Below are 18,354 nucleotides of genomic sequence, written 5' to 3' on the forward strand. Positions count from 1 at the left end.
TCCAAGCGAATGCTAGGTGTGCCCAAGCGAACATAATAGCGGGGGAGGGGGCGGTATAGAGGTAACTTGGTTCGACAAGAAGAATAAATGAAAGTACTTTGCACTCTCATATAAATAATAATTGTATATAAATAGCTTTAACTTATGTTATTGTATCTGAACGCTTGATTTCTTCAGAAAGATTAATCCAAATGTGGGGGCCATTATTATGCCTTGATGAATTGACAAAAGTCTGAGTTATAACAATGGAATAACATTTTTTTTTTAACTTAAGCTGGAGTATTGTGATAATGAATGTAATGATTTATTAGAAACATTAGTGATATGTTTGAAGGAATTATGGTCTGACCTGTATATGAAAACATCACCAGTGCTATCTGAATTAATATCAAGAGTTTGTGTTAGACTCTAGGCCAGAAATTAAGATGTTTTTAAGGAGACAAGCCTGGGAATAAGAAAGAAAAAGCAGCCCCTCAAAAAAAAAATAAACACAAAAAAACCAACAACAAACATGCATATTCAAGGAGTAACATGTCTTTTGAAAAATCCTAAGGTATTCACATAACATACAATAGGGGAGGAGAATTATGTTCTGGCCTGTAGACTCTGAGCAAGATATTTACATGTTTTAAGGGAGCAAGGCTGCTTAGAAAGCAAAGCCCCCACCCCTAAACAACAACAACAACAATAATAATAAAGAAATAAAAACAGAACATGCATATAAAAGAGGAACACATCTTTTCAAATACTCCTTATGTTCTGAGCTAGATGAAAAATCACGGATGCTATCTGAAATTTAGAATATATTTTTTTGATAGCCAGAAATTCAGATGTTTTTCAGGGGCGGGACGCGAAATTATTTTTCCCACCGAGTTCTGGACCGACATATGAATATTCATGACTTGCGTCTTCGGATTGAGAGTACGCATGCGCGTGGACTTGGTCTCGACCAGTGCCGATCGTAAGCATTCACGTTGCTCAGAATGAATTAGCATCGTCAAATTACCGGTACCCTTACATAGTTACATAGGCCTTATAGGCTTAGATCTATATATATATATATATCAAATTCTTAAACACTTAATAAACTAGCTGCCATTAATGGCAAGACATGTGCTTTGGTAGGGCTAGCTTAGGCTAGCGCATTAACATTTACCTCAAATCTGGACCTGTCTAATGCCTAATACTAATAGGAATAGCCGACTAATGCCATGGTTAACTTCGAACTTGTTAATTCCGAACTTTACGTTTTATTAGGTTTGGACCAATATTAGCTTATTTACCATGGTTTAATATGTCTAGTCCGTATACAGAACCAGTCCTAGATCTAAAAAAAATATCTTAGTTCTAGTCTAGTCTCTAGATCTAGACTCTGATCTACGCGCTATCAGCCATGGAACCACTAGTGTACCAAAGGGGGGGGGGGCAGACTGCCCCCCCTGACGAGTCACAACTGATCCAGGGGACGTGCCCCCCCCCCCTTGAGAAGCCAAATTAATAATTTGTAATGTCAAAATGCAACGAAAAAAGACGTTTGTCCCCTCTTTTGAACGTGAAGATCTTTTTTTTTTTTCTTGTCAAATTTTTTTCAGCTACGAAATCCTTAATTTTGGGTGAAGACGGGGATCAAGATCACTGACGTTAATTTGTGCCTGACGTTAGAATACGTTCCATGCACGCACTGGTGTACCTAGGATTTTCCAAAAGGGGGGCAAATTTTTTAGAGGATATTTCTTCCGTGAAAAAATGCGACAAGCCCCCCCCCCCCCAAAAAAAAGGGTCTTCACCCCAAATTATGGATTTCTTAGCTGAAAAAAAAATTGACAAGCAAAAAAAAAAAAGATCTTCACGTTCAAAAAAGGGGACATACGTCTTTTTCATTGCATTTTTACATTACAAATTATTAATTTGGCTTCTCAAAGGGGGCACGTCCCCTGAATCAGTTGTGACTAGTCAGAGGGACAGTCTCCCCCCCCCCTTGGTACACAAGTGGTTTCATGCTGATACAGCGTAGATCAGAGTCTAGATATAGAGACTAGACTAGAACTAAGAAATTAAGTTGAGCAAAGGCTTTCTAAAGTGATTTTTAATTATAAGATAGATATTTTGCTTTAGGTTTTACTTCTCATCGAGAAAGCATAGCGAGCAAGCGGTTTTGAAAAAAAAATCAATTCTGATGTTGTAAAACTTGATTTATGGTTAATTATGGGGCTAATCATTGTTGAAATTTCCTTGCGCGATGTTGCCAGCGCGAATCACCAGCTCAAACTTCTTGACATGTCGTGTAATAAGACATGGAAATTATTTTATTCTGAGCTGGTTTTGTAATCATGAAAAAGATGTGTATCTAACTAAAAAATAACTTTGCGCTCGCTAATTCTTTTTATATACTGACCAGTAAAGGAAGCAGTTAATTACTGCATTTTAAATAAGATACATAACTCACCAATAAAAAATAATGCGAGCGCAAAGCGCGAGCTCAAAAATTTGTGATATTCCAACCTGAAAACTGGACATTCTAAGTATTTTTTTTGTGAACGAGAAGAGAACGAGTACAATAATTGATGCAAGTGCAGGAAGCGAGCCAAATATTTGTGATATTTCAACCATAAAGCAACATTCTATACATTTTTGTAACCATTAGCAGTACTGTACTAAACAATAATTGATGCAAGCACGATTCAAAATCTGTGATTTTTGAACCTAAAATGTATTATGTTTTATTATTAAAGAAGGTATTTCTTTTTTAAAAAGGGCATATTTCATTTGGAAAAAAAAATCCTACAGGGATTTTTTTTTTTGGGGGGGGGGGGGGCAAGAGAGCACAAAGCGCAAGCTAAAATTTTCAAATGCTTAAACTGAAAATGAGTCATTTTTAGGACTCTTGTCAGTTTTCATATTTTTTTCTGCTTACAACCACTTTTATCAAACAGTTAATTAATCATCAATTATTAATACTTACTACTAATACTAATTATTGATAATATTGATAATTATTAATTACTAAATTATTTTTTGTTAATTATTATTTCTTGAAACCAAATTGACACAAAAACAAATACGTTGCTTATTTCCTTGAAACTGTATAGAAATGAGATTCAATGTTGAACGATATATGATTAAAAAGAAGTAAACATTTTCCCCCTTTGTTTTGTCAATCTGACCCAAAACTAATATAAAATTTAGAAGAGAGATAGAGAGAAGAAGAAGTCCCACCACCAAGAATAAACTTAGACAAGGGGGGGGAGGGAAAGGAAAAGATGGAGTAAATGTGATATTATTTTTTAAACAATCTATTGCAAAATTAGCTTTTCTTATAGAAAGAGGGGGACAAATTTTGTTCACTCGCTCGCTTCAATCGCTTTCTTCTTTTTTTTGACAGAAATTTTGCTCTATATATGCCATGCTTGGCCCCTCAAAGTTTCTGGCTCATCATGCCATTGACATAACCCATTTGGATATGACAAAATTGGAGACTGTGTTCAAGTTTACCAAATATTTTCAGAATATCATTAAGACTTAAAACATTCTTGTTGGCCAAAGAAAATAATACAAGGAAAATCCTAATGGAATAGAAATCAACCTTGTTATCGTTCTTTAGAGTTAGCTATGTTTAAAGTATGAAAATTTTTGTCAAAATTGCAGTCAGATGTAAACATTATTCTTGTCATCAAAGCACTATTATCTTGATCATGACCATTATTATTTACTGTCATTATCATCATATGATTACAACACATTACCAATACATAATGCTATTTTTCATAACTGATGTATTCTTTGTTTGAATTTCTTGATAATGGTGACAATTACAATTGATGACACTGCTAGTACACTTACTACTGCTGCTGCTACTGTTACTGGTGATTTGTAGTATTGACCATTAGTGTTATTAAATATATACAGTATTAAAAAAAACAATTGAAACATTTATAATTACTTATTTAAAACAAATGAAAGTACAAAATACAAAATGCCTTGAAAAAGCCTTGAAAATGCCTTAAAATTTGAAGGCTCAAAATCCTCAAGGCCAAGGCTTTGAAAAAGTAGCTAGGCATTAAGGCGCCTTAAGGCCAAGGCCGAGCATCAAGGCACTACAACACTGATTAGTACTAGGCATTAATTAGACAGGTCCAGATTTGAGGTAAAGTTAATGCGCTAGCCTAAGCTAGGAGCTAGCCCTACCATAGCACATGTCTTGCCATTAATGGCAGCTAGTTTATTAAGTGTTTAAGAATTTGATATATATATATATATATATATATATATACATATATAGATCTAAGCCTATAAGACCTATGTAACTATGTAAGGGTACCGGTAATTTGACGATGCTAATTCATTCTGAGCAACGTGAATGCTTACGATCGGCACTGGTCGAGACCAAGTCCACGCGCATGCGTACTCTCAATCCGAAGACGCAAGTCATGAATATTCATATGTCGGTCCAGAACTCGGTGGGAAAAATAATTTCGCGGGCGGGACTGCTCGGAGAAGGCAAAACAAAACATAACAAAACAATCATAAGGAGTATAAAGGTGTTTTCCTAAAACTCCCAGGTATTCACATCATAACATACAAGAGGGGAGGAGAATCACAGATGCTATCTGAAATTATGAATAAAGAGTTTTGTGATAAACACTAGGTCAGAAATTTAGATGTTTTAAGGGAGCAAGGCTGCTGAGAAAGCAAAGCCCCCCCCCCCGAAAAAGACATGCATAATAAAGGAGTAACACATCTTTTTTTTAAAGGTATTGTTTAACTTTGTGAGCAGCCGATTTAAAAAATTCTCAAACCAAGATGAAACATGTGTACAAGTGCATGTATTAGAACTAATAAACCCTGAAAACAACCATTATTGATAATGAAAAGCTAAAACTACAAGGCAAACCCCGATTTTGAGAAAAGGCGTCTACAAGACGCCTAAATAGTACACATAAGTGTATGGGATGAAATTAAGATGGTGTTTTCGGTCACTTAATATTTCAATTTTTGAAGCACTAAATAATTATTTACGAACGCAATTTTTTCTGGGCTTCATTTTTGTAACATATCACACACACAGGTGACAAGTGTGACCTTCTAGCTCAGATTTTTTAAAAGTCAAACCAATGTTAACCAATCACTTTAACTCCCAGGTATTCACACACCATACAATAGGGGAGGACAATTACTGTCTGACTTGGATGAAACATCCCAGATGCTATCTAAAATTGAGAATATTATCATTATTATAATTATTCAGGGTTCATTTCAAATAGAATCTTGCAGCCACTGGCTGAATTGTACAATTAACATTTTTTAAAGATACAAGTATGATCATGAAACATCAAAATCCACAACAAAATGTAACATGAATAATCAAAGATAAAAGTAATTAGAAATAAATAAATAAAAATCCATGAAGAGAAAACTACCATATTGATTTATACGAGTTAAGATTGTAAACGAATTAGAAAATTGAAATTAAACATGTTAAAGTGAATTCCTTAATATATCCCGTATTGGTTCTTGAATAGATTTAAGAATAGTATATTTGCTAGATGTCAAATAGAGAGTTTTGTGATAGACTGGGCTAGGAATTGAGATGTTTTAGAGGGCCAGGCTTCAGAGAAAACAAAACAGAACAAAACAAGCATGAGGAGAATAACGAAGTCTTCTTAAAACTCCCACGTATTCACATAACATACAATAGGGGAGGGCAGAAAGAGGTGGATGTGCATAAGAGCATAGCAGGTAATAGCTTCATGGTTTGATCATAGAGCTATAATAGCTCTATGGTTTTTATGTTTAGTGAAAGAAAGACTGAGAGTGAAAGAGAGAGAGAGTTTTGATGTACGGTATAGGGGTGATATTCCCCTTGACAAATTCTCGGAAAATTGGTAGACAAATCAAAAGCCAACGACAAATAATTAGAGCTATTTTGGGGGACTGGAATGGCAACATTTAGATAAACTTTAATTACCATTGTTTGGAAAACTGGTCATTTGGGGTTAGTTTTTTTCCTCCAAGGACAACGCAAAGAAAATCAGTTGCATGAATATGCTGAAATTGTCAAACTAAGAGAAATTGAACAACTTTCAACATATCCAGAGCTGCCAACCTTGTGCAAGCAAAAAAAGGAATCATTATGGCCAAAAAAAGGAATTTCCAACAAAAAAAAGGAATGTGTTAAAACGAACCTTAAAACGACATGCGACAAACATCCAATGCAAAAAGTATGTATGCAGTGAACAATTAAAAAAAAGTTAATCTCTAGGCCTAGTCTGGGCTAAGTAACGGAGCGTTACAAATTGGACCCTTATTTTAATTAAGTCAGTAGCAGGGCTTGAATTAAGAATTGAGAGGGGCAAGGCCATTTTCAAATGGGCACTTTCAGCTTGGGGCAACCGGCAAAGTGGCCTTGGATGCCCCAAAATTTCAAGGGGTATCAAGGCCATTCTAAAGGACATGAAGGCCACTTTTATTCTAGTCAAATGGGCACCTAGGCAAATTTTTCTAAAAATGACAAGTAGGCCTTTCATTTTGTAGTGCAACCTACTCCGGCACTTATCAAAGTGAAGATCTGTCGAGAAAAAATTCTTTCAGGGGCACCAAAATCAGTTCTGGTGAACATTTTTAGGGCCCCATTTTTCTGGGGCTTCCTTTCCACTTCTAAAATAATTAATTGTTTTATGTTGAGTTTCCTGACAAAATTACCAAATTGTAGACTAAGAGAAATATATAAAAAAAGTTGACATCAATTCAGACTTCTCTTCCCAAGTAACATTGTTTTTGCCAAACAGTACCCTTTAAAATTAAAGTGTCATAAAATGGAAGTGTACATGTAACATTCCACAAATATAGAAAAATTATTCATAAATCAATCTAATCTAAAATTCAAATAGATCTATAGATAAGTTGAAATCATTCCACAAAAGTCCCATCGTAAATCACTTCACGATGTGCACAGCTCTTAACCCAGAGAGCTCCCGCCCGCGCAGCGGGCGGGAGCCCAGAAGCTCACAGTGTATTCTACCATTGCCACCGAACAAGGGTGATTTATGGTCTAAATATTTCTCCAAATGAATTGTGAAAACAAAAAGTGTACAATTACCACGATTATATGGATGAAGGTCTAGCGAGTGGCAGATTCCTGACATCTGAGCACAGTCTGGAACCTCAAAAAAACCAAAAGTTCTCTCTTTCTACCCAGTCTCGATCGGCCGTTTTGTTACGATTTTTAACAAAAATGGCCGATCGAGACGGGGTAGAAGCAGAGAACTTTTCGTTTTTTTGAGGTTCCAGACTGTGCTCAGATGTCAGGAATCTGCCACTCGCTAGACCTTCATCCATATAATCGTGGTAATTGTACACTTTTTGTTTTCACAATTCATTTGGAGAAATATTTAGACCATAAATCACCCTTGTCCGGTGGCAATGGTAGAATACACTGTGAGCTTCTGGGCTCCCGCCCGCTGCGCGGACGGGAGCTCTCTGGGTTAAGCCTCAATCACACTGCACGCACACTCAATCATCCCCAGCAGTGACGGCACTATAGAGCAGACATCTAGGCCGCCAGAACCGGGGAAGAAATCTTCCCATTCCTGCTAAACTGAATGCTAAAGTGCCGACTTTTTTAATGAATTCCAAAGGCAGTAGGACATCTCTCTAGTATAAATCATGTGAAACTATCAATAAATGTTGAATATCACCAAGAATTATTACTTCAAGGGACAATGAAGAGCTTTCCAGGTCTTTTCAAAGCCGAATTCATCGTTTGATACGATTACGAGTTGATGAAAATTAACCAGACAGTACCGTTATCCGAAGGGAATTGATCAATTCAAGAAAATAGCCTCAAAATTTCATTTCTTTATCACAACAATTAATTTTAAAGTATATGAAAAATATCTTTTGATGATTCAATCTTTAATATATATGATGAGTATTTTTGTAAAATTTTGCAAATGGAATAATAATTTCCCTCAAACCTCCAAATCCCCCTCCATTACAAATGGACTCTTCTCTTACTACATTTGGGAATTACCCTACCCAATTCATCGTACTCCTCGCTCTGCGCTGCAAGAACAAACGTTGGCTCGATCACCTGAAGAGTGTTGGCCCGTGCGTAAAGACAACGTATTAGCAGTAACGTTAGATCTAAATTCTGAAATCTAATTTTCGGATCGTTTTTTGTACATAAAACATCACTTTATAGGAAAGAAATTACATGCAAATTTAAGATAAAATATATAAAATTCAGAAATATCGTACCTTAGACCGCAGTTACTGTTATTTCCTTTCAAATGATGATCAAAACATAATCGTCCTCGATCCTTTCGTTTGTCATCGTAAGTTGCCATCTTGGATGACGTCATCATCCTTACAGACGTATTTACCAGTCGCTATACATCGCGATTCGTACCATGCATGCCGCTCGCATATTCAACTAACGTATATGTACGTGCACGCTATCAAATTATTAAAGTGCGTTGGAAAACCGGCTGGCAGGCGACTACGCACGCGCAAATACCAGGCTCATCTCGGGCTCAACCACTGAACTAGAAATACGTATTTCTAGTTCAGTGGGCTCAACACGCACTCCACATACATACAATTATGTACACACATTATCAAAATTGTCAAAAAACGGAATTTGAAAAGAAAAACCATAATGCCGTAATTTGAATGAAAAAACGTAATGATTACGGCAAAAACGTAATGGTTGGCAGCTCTGCATATCCATATTTAGGCGAATAATCGTCCATCTTGATGCAGATTAAGACAATTTACTTAAGTTATTCAAATTAGCTAAAATGAATATATTTTGCTTTCCAGTTGTAAATAGGCCCGTGCGACCTGTAGATGGAACTGAATTTCAGAGCACTGTAACTTTGATAGGGAGGCAAGAACTGGGGGCTTTAAAGGGGAACCCAACCCAAATAAAAACTTGTTTTTATAAGAAAAAGAAAAATCAGACAAGTTGATAGGTGAAAGTTTGAACAATATTGGACAAACAACAAGAAAGTTATGAATTTTTTAAAGTTGTAAATATTGGTTATCACTATACCCATGGAGACTTCAAATTGGCCGCATATGGGATGTCATAGTGATGTAAGGCAAGGACTACTCTTCCATGTACTCCAATACATATTATGGCTAAAATGTCATTTTTTCAAAGGTTTTATTTCAAGTTATATTTTTCTTTCATGAGGACATAAAACAATATACTACCTAGATTATATTTAGATTACTGCCCCAGGGGAATGGGTACTTAGGAGAAAACCACAAATCCCTGATAATAAAGTACATGGCCTATGGGAAAGTTGTCCTTGCCCCTTGTCATAATTTACTTACCCAGTTGCCAATTTGAAATCTACATATTATTAGTGATCTCAATTTTAAAGCAGCTATAACTTTCTTATTGCTTGTCCGATTTCTTTCAAACTTTCACCATTCTGTTTAAATTATTTATCTCCTTCTCAACACAACATTTTATGGCCAAGGCTGGATTCCCCTATAAACTATTAAAGACGAACAACATTTTCAATGGGCTATGAAATAAGCTATATGTGTGTTGCTATCTTCTGTCAGCGTATGAATTATCTTGTAATTGTAATTATAACATTCTATTCATTTCAGTCGTCCCCGTATTTGGAATACCATTAATTATGATATTGCATCTACCAGTTAATTAACAACATTTAAGGTGAAGTACAAGTTCACCTTGCTAGTGCAGCATATGTACTGTAAATTGAACTTTTCTTCAACTGGTTAATGGAACTGTACGTGTGTTTTGTGTATTTGTCTCTCTGCCTTGCCAATAATATTCTATGCAGTTTCTAATGTACATTTTAGTTTCTCATGTTTAATTATTACCTTTCTTAGTAGCTCATGTGCATGAATGCGTGTGTTTGTGAATTTAGGTACATGCCGTACATTTGTAAGTTATTTCATTCTCCCCTTCCTCACTCTTTTTTCTCCAGGCTAGCTCTCCTCTCCTTTCTCCACTTTCATCTTTTTGATATACACTGTACCTCCTATTGTAGCTCTGCCGTTTTTCTTAATCTTATTCCTTAAACTTCTGCCCTCTACACTTTCTTCTCTCCTAATCTGTTCACTTTATATGATGTATATATATGCATGCATTCTTATGTATCTTGCACTGTATATATGTTTCACAGGTGATCTATGTCTTACAAGCTGTGCTTTTTAATAGATCACCTCAGGGGGGTGTTTCATCAACATTTTCATCCGACAAGTTGTCAGATCTGACATCTTTCTCTGATGTTGATTGGCTGAGAGGTACTGTTACTATGGTAACAGTCGGATAAAATGGGACTTGTCGGATAAAACGTCCGACAAGTCCTTTCATGAAACGCCCCCCAGTTCTGCATTCTTATTATTGTTAATTCATTTTAATTCATTGATGACATGTATGTTTTGCAGAATTGAAATAAACTTGAACTTGAACATACAATAGGGGAGGGCAGAAAAAGGTGGATGTGCAAAAAAGCATAGCAAGTTGGATGTTTGGTTAAGATGAAAGAAAGCCAGAGAGAGAGAGAGAGAGAAAGAGTTTTGATGTGGGTGTGGTAACTGATATTCCCCTTGACAAATTCTCAGAAATTTGATGGACAAATCAAAAGCCAATGAAAAAGAAATAGAGCTATTTTTAAGGACTGGAAGGGCAACATAAACTATACCATTGTTCGAAAACTATAGTCATTTGGGTACTATTTTTTTAAACAAACATTCAATGAGAAGTGACAAACACCCCCCCCCCACTAGTTATACATGTATACAGAAACGATTTTTGGAGCACTGTAACTGGGGGCTTTTAACTCAAGAAACAACACTCTTTAATGGCCCGCATTCTGAACTCAGGTTTAAATTAAACCGTGGTTTAAAGTTGTGGCTTAACTATGGATAGCCCATTGGGGCACAAATCTTTATTAATACATGTTCAATTCATTAATTCATATGACACTCAAATAATTCATAACTGCTGGGAATGATAACTGAAGTATTTTTCTTCATTATGAAAGCAAATGGAAACAAAACATAAAACATATGAAATATACAATGTAAACATAATTTTTGAGTTTTTGGCTCCCCGTAATTTCAGCATAGACTTTAATAGACCATGGTCTTAGTTAAACCCGACTTCCGAATACGGCCAATGAGTTATGAAATAAGCTAGGTATGTTACTATGTCAGTGAACACATTATCTTGTGTTCGCAGTACTTAAAGCCCCCAACTGGACATCACAATTTAAAAAAATGTGAGATAAAGTATACACAAAAAATGAGAGTTTTCCACCAACAGATGGCAGCATACTCATCAGGGAGTCAGAGCCATTTAATAGAGAGTGTTCGGCCAGCAAGATTTCAATGGCTTACCAACATGGCGCACAATGCTATGTTAGGCAAGCCCAATCCAAAACAAACTGCAGACAGTGACAATGCCTAAAGTTTTGTGCAGATGAACCCAATGCAAAGAATTTCAAATAGATGCACATTATTTCTCAATGACTGACTAATCAGTATTGATTAAATAATAATTATGATGATAATAATAATAATAATAACAACAGTAACAATAATAATAATAATATTAATATTGATACCGGTACATGTATTTGATAGCGCTTTTGAAATACAGTAAGTTTCAAAGCACTGATACAAACAAAAAGTGAACATTGCATGGGAATAATAAAATATCACCATTATTTGCAATCAATCATTCAAATAGAAACACACACTACATAAAATAACCTACAGGATTATAAAAGTTAAAAACATAACAATTTTACTAAACTGCTCCCTAGTTATTTCCAGCCAATCAAAATCAAGGGAATTCGTAAGATCTGACTACTTGTCAGACAGCAAAATAATGAAACGCCAAGTCCAAGATACATGTCAACAACTGGTGAGATATCAGCAGGGAAAACAATTACATCAGACCTGCCAACCTCTGGGAATGAAAAAGTGTATTCTGTGTTAAAAAAGTGTATTTTCCCCCCAAAAAGTGTATTTCATAATAAAATGCATGGCGCAGTTTGACAGAGGAAGTTTTTCGCACGTGTTTCGGCTCTCGAAAAATCTTTTGCTTCCAGAATTCAGTCTATACCTCATTTTATTTACTTCTATCATATAGGGTCTATATGCTTCTATTCATCTTGTTAGTTTATCCAAAATGGTGTTCGGAAGTGAATTTCAGCGTAGATCCAATTTAATATTGATACTGTATACTCAACAACAACTGAGATCATTGTCTGTCCAGTTAATTCATTTACTAGAACTTGAAGTTGAAGACATGACCAAAAATTGAAAAGTAGTGGACGATGCAATGACCAACAAAGAACTTGAACATGGCAAGAAATGCATGCATAGTACATAATCATGTACATACAATGTCATTGTATGAGAATATAGAGCGCCTTGAGCTTGGCAAGAGTCAAACCGAAAGTAGCCCGACACAACAGTGAGGTCATAGAATCATGATTGTAATCACGATATCGTTTATTCTAAGATTTTCGTACGTGATTCTGCAGAAATGTCTTTCCAAACGCCCCTTTTTTCGTGTTTCATGTTTGTGATTCTAATCATGATTATATTCAATTTCGACTAAACGCAATCGTGATTCTGCAGAATCATGATTTGAATCATGATTCAGATCATGATTCTAGGGCAAAAAAGTGGCGGATAAACGCACCCATATAGAGATGATTTTTCTCAATAAATTACGATTTTGAAAAAAAAAGAAAAAAAACAAAAACGTACTGCCGTATTTTGGTTGCAAAAACGTACTAAATACGTCAAAAACGTACTGGTTGGCAGGTCTGTTACATGGAGGCTGGAGGTGATTTAGCCCCCGAAATGCTCAAAAGAGCACTGGATACTATGAAAAAGTAGCCTTGGAAAATCCTGATTCATTGCAATTAAGGTTAAAGCTTATCCAATGTTGGAGATTTTGGCAGTAAGTTTTGAAAAGCAGCCCACAAAAATAAATTAAGAAATTTTTTATTTTTTTTTATAATAATCTATTGAATTATTTGTGTACCTCCAGCCCTTCAGCTATTATTATGATATGATAATTTGTGATCCTTATAAATTATCACAAAAGCTACAAAACAGAGACAAGTTATTTGATGAAAGGTCTCACTTGTATATGGGGTTGGACTTTCATATTTTATGCAAGGAGGTGAGTGAGTGATCATAAATAAAAAATAAAAAAATAAAAAATGTTTAAATTGAAAAAAAAAAACCTGCTATACTTTTGGATAGAGGAAAAGTAAAATAAACTGAAATCAAGCTGAAAAATCAGATGCAAAAATAGCTAAAAAGACCCCCTGAACTCTCAACCCAATGAATAGCCCAAGGCCCCGTCTTACATACAAAGAGTTGAGACTGATCCGATCAACCACAACTATGGAAAGCCAGCAATGTCAACATCTACTATGCATGTTCATTCAAATAATTTTCTAGATATGATGTAGTACACTTATACATTCATTGTTTTCTTGACAATCCAGTGTGCTTCTCTTCGTTCACAAAGTACAATGTGCCAAATAATTCCTGTTGAAAAATTATGACATTGATGGATTTCCATGTAGTTGAAGTTGATTGGATCAATCGTAACTCTTTGTAAGACGGGGCCCAGGAGCAGTTTTGAATGATAAAATCAATCTCTGAAGATCATTTCTTACCTTAGTAGTCCGTGCTGTAGCTTGGCCATGATGTCTTTAAGAATGTCTACAGTGTGGTATGTTCAGGAAAGCTTCCATGTAACGTCAAAACTTAATCTGTTCCTGCTCTCTAAATTGGCAACTTTATACATTTTTTCTTTCTAATTTGTATACATACATGTACCTTGAACAAATCTAATTTGGATATACATTAAAAATGCATGATGCGCTGATCGATGAGCAAAATCTTGTTCTTTGCATTATGTTGACAAAGTAGAGTGTGTAACGGAATTAAATGGCATTTATTAAGTACAAAAACTGTGATAGAAATGGTATCAGCATTTTTCAATGCCATATTCTCTTCCTAAATATATAACACTACTACTACTACTACTACTACTACTACTACTACTACTACTTCTACTATTACTGCACTACTACTACTACTACTACCACTGCTGCTACTACTACTTCTACTACTACTACTACTACTTCTACTACTACTACTTATTCTACTTCTACTACTTCTACTACTACTACTACTACTTCTACTACTACTGCAACTACTACTACTACTTCTTCTACTTCTACTACTTCTACTACTACTACTACTACTTCTACTAATACTGCAACTACTATTACTACTACGGGTTTCTTCTACTACTACTACTACTACTACTACTACCACTACTACTACTACTACTACTACTACTACTACTTCTACTACTACTGCTACTACTACCGCTACTACTACTACTACTACTACATGTACTTCTTCTAATACTACTACCACTACTACAACTTTTATAAATAACAATAATGATAATAACAATAATTATAGTAATATGCATAATTATTTATATATTGTTAAAATACATAATCCATACATCAATCATATTGACACTGAGCTGCTTAAACCTTGTATCGCAAAATGTTATCATTATGAGGGCAGCTCAGAAAAACACTAGATTCTAGAAATATGGAAGACATGATGATAGCCTCATGTTGTCTGAAAAAGTCTCCTAAATTATGCTGAGAAATCTTTCTAGGCAAAAGAAGGTTGCTACTCACGTCACAACTCTTTTATAACTTTTTTTTCTTATAGCTGTCTTCCAAGTTTTGGATGATTCTAAAGGTGCATGGTCCCGGCATTGTGGGACGGTTTTGTACCCGCCACCATCATCATCATGAAGATCATCAACATCTATGCATCCAGATGTCAATCATCGACCAATTGCGCAACACACGCACACAAGTCATGCACAGTACACATATGCTGCACTGCTTTTGGCTACATCAGCATTGGTCCAACCCTCTGCTGACGTCACTTCACAAAGCAGCACGAGGCGGAGCCAACCCGACAAGATCTTCAAGCAGCAGCCAAAGTGTACTCAAACTGAGAATCGGCAGCGTCTGGGCATTCAGAACATGGCAACTGCATAAAAGCGTTGTATAACGGTGGTGTCAATGGGCAGGTGGCGCCGTCCGCAACACGTACGTACATGTACGTCCAAACAATGCCCTCTTGAATGCAGGGATCGTGCACCTTTAAATAAGAGATACAGAGTTTTGACAGCCCAGCCACAATATGCAATTGCCATTATTCAGAATGAAAAGATATTGCAAAAGTTTCTCTCAAAGGAGACAATGTCCCACTATTAAAGTAAAAAAAAAATGACTTCCAGCATCAAAGGATACGCAAGTACTTTCCAAGTTTGTGTGAAGACAGGGTCCAGGTGGCTTCATTGAGGAAACAAACGCTTGCACCCTTCAACTGCAGAAGCCTAGAGTCTGGTGGATCAAGCTATAGATTGATAAAAAAATAAACAAATAAATACAGTAAATAAATAAATGAATGGATGAATGCATGAATCAATGAATGAATAAATAAATACATGAATAAATGAATAAATAAATATGTATATAAATGAATGAATATACAAATAAATGAATAAATGAATGAATAAATAAATACTTAAATAAATAAATGAATGAATAAATATGTATATAAATGAATGAATATACAAATAAATGAATGAATAAATAAATACATAAATAAATGAATAAATAAATATGTATATAAATGAATGAATATACAAATAAATGAATGAATAAATAAATAAATAAATAAAAAAATAAAATGAATGAATGAATGCATGAATGAATGAATCAATGAATAAAATAAATAAATATGTATATACATGAATAAATATACAAATAATGAATAAATAAATAAACAAAGAAATAAATATATAAATAAATGAATGAATATGACATTTATTGCAGACACATCTATAAATGTAAGTGACCTGTTTTCTATTAATACAGTAAATTAAAACTTGAAAAGAAAATGAAATGGGCATAAGATACTTTGAAAATCGTAAAGAAAAAGAAATGAATAAATGGTCAAAATCAAAGCTGGGTGCAACTTAAACTGGAAGACCCACAACATTAATAATGATAATATTAATTATCATAATAATAATAATACAAAGGATTTTAATCTGGCATGCTTTCCACCTCTAAAAGACAAATCCTACCCTACTGGAAATTAATTGGAATAAAAACAGAAAAAGTCAACAAGCATAACACTGAAAATTTCATCAAAGTCGGATGTATTGAAAACGTTATGATCAAGCTTTCGTTTAATTTCACAAAACAGTTATATTCACATGCTGGTTAGTAGGTAAATGAAGGGACTGATGACATCACCCCCTACTGTTTATTTTACATCTCATCATTTAAAATATATTTAATTTTCTTTTCACTGCCATGGTGAAACAAAGTTTTATTCCTCTCTGAATGCGTGTAATTATTATCTTTATTTTACATCCAATTTTGATGAATAATGTTCAGCTTCATGATTTTTTTCTTTATTGATTAAAATCAAAATTTTTCTGCCTTGAACTTGACTTTTAATAGCTATTATTAAAGGCACTAGCGCTTCTGTTACAAGGGAAAACAAGAACAAGCCAGGAAATATTGGAAAGGAGACATTGGAGGTGGGGGTTTCAAGTACAGATAAGGGGCCTAGCTGTAATACAGAGCCTTAACACAAAGCCTCAAGTAGCCATCATCGTAGAACATTTGTTTTGCAAGTTCTGATGGCATAAATTTCAATGTATAATTAACGCTGAAAATCAAGGGTACCATTAATCGCTAACCTTGTGTCAAGGGACCCCAGGGCCTCGTCTTACAAAGTGTTACGATTGATCCAATCAATCGTAACTCTGTGGACATCCATCAGTGTCATAATTTTTTTATACAGGAAATGTGCAAAATGTCCTTTGTAAACAAAGGAGAATACACTGAACAGTCAAGAAATCAATGAATTTATGAATATACATTAATATCTAGAAAAATGTTTTGAGCAAACATGCATTTTATATGTTGACTTTGCTGGCTTTCCATAGTTGCGATTGATCGGATCAATCGCAAGTCTTTGTAAGATGGGCCCCAGGTCTTTATTTCAGTAGAGTCTATGATCTCACCTGTAGATCTCTTTGTGATGTTATCCATCGTCCTCCAACCCCTAACGCCGAGATGACCTCATGCTTCTTAGGAAGGTCGCATTTCCTTTTTGATTTGGGGGACTTACTTCCTTCTTCATCCATTTCGTTAGGATACATATTCACTGTGGAAGAAAAGCCGATAAAAGTAATGAAGGGGACGTAAATAAGCAGAGAAAAGAAAAGACTAACTCTTATGTAATATGTATACGTATGTAAGGTCCCCTTAAGGCCACCGCACACCTTTCGACTGTTTGCGATCCGATTTTGAAACAAATCACATTTTGCTCATTTTCTGAAAATGTGAATGGAACATATTTTTATTTGAGGTTAAAATTAATTGAAAGAATACTAATTTAACCATTTTGAAAGATTGCAAGCCTTTATTTTGGAGTAAAGACCAAATTAGTTTCAAATCGTAGCCAATTGTACGACTGCTATGACGCCATTACGACTGCATATTAAATTTGCTTTTACTCTAAGAAGGATGATAGCATAGTCACAGATTTGAACATAGGTATTCATACGATGATTTAGAACATTACACAGTAAGATATTCCAAGTCTCAATATTAGCATCAAATTCTACTACATTTTATTCTGAAATCGGGTTGCAGACCAATCGTAAGGAGTGCGGTCGCCTTAAGTCTGCACTGTGCCCCTTGTGTGCGCACGCGCGTATCTGCACGATTGTAGTAAAAAGAAGATGAGCGATGACAACAAACTTTAATACACATGCAATATATAGAAAGATATTCATTAAAAAATCTGACTCAAAATGGTGGAAAAATAATGAATTTCGGGCATTTCATGTAACGACCTCAAAATCCAAGCCTTTCTCATCAAAATCCCTGAATTATTTGTAAAGTTAATGGGTGCATAGACATGGGGTACCATCTTTTTGTTCAATCTGAAAATGACTGGCCGAGGTTTTTTCTATAAAGATTATCATTAATTTCTCTCAAATTTTTATATTTTTGGCACACTTACCCATAAAAATATAAGGAACATTATCAACTGAATTCTTTGAGAACTGCTCTGACATAGCCCCCCCCTTCATACACACTATTAAAGTTCTTTCCCTGGGGTACATCAATTACGGGGATAGACCTTGATAGGCCAATGGCATTCTGTCTTTCCCCCATATTCACCGTACTGCAGTAATCACTGCTC

The 18,354-nt window shown here is 35.1% G+C and overlaps 1 protein-coding gene across 1 annotated transcript; it reads right to left on the minus strand.

The window, feature by feature from the left end:
- Positions 1 to 13,020: 13,020 nt before the first annotated feature.
- Positions 13,021 to 17,303, minus strand: LOC129258254 (quinone oxidoreductase-like protein 1). The gene is made up of 3 exons (XM_064099012.1): positions 17,165 to 17,303; positions 15,372 to 15,477; positions 13,021 to 13,740 (listed from the first exon to the last, which is right to left on the minus strand). The coding sequence occupies exons 1-3, from the start codon at positions 17,300 to 17,302 to the stop codon at positions 13,691 to 13,693; spliced, it is 294 nt and encodes a 97-aa protein (XP_063955082.1). The 5' UTR covers position 17,303; the 3' UTR covers positions 13,021 to 13,690.
- Positions 17,304 to 18,354: the final 1,051 nt, after the last annotated feature.

This window comes from Lytechinus pictus, chromosome 4 (assembly GCF_037042905.1).
Source record: "Lytechinus pictus isolate F3 Inbred chromosome 4, Lp3.0, whole genome shotgun sequence".
Taxonomy (NCBI): Eukaryota; Metazoa; Echinodermata; class Echinoidea; order Temnopleuroida; family Toxopneustidae; genus Lytechinus; species Lytechinus pictus.

Excerpts from the sequence above, each read along its gene's own strand:
- LOC129258254 (XM_064099012.1), bottom strand. The coding sequence starts at position 17,302 with ATGTATCCTAACGAAATGGATGAAGAAGGAAGTAAGTCCCCCAAATCA. Across the intron at positions 15,478-17,164 it reads CATCACAAAGAGATCTACAG|CTTGATCCACCAGACTCTAG; the intron begins GTGAGATCATAG and ends ATCAATCTATAG. Across the intron at positions 13,741-15,371 it reads CAAACTTGGAAAGTACTTGC|ACATTCTTAAAGACATCATG; the intron begins GTATCCTTTGAT and ends ACCACACTGTAG.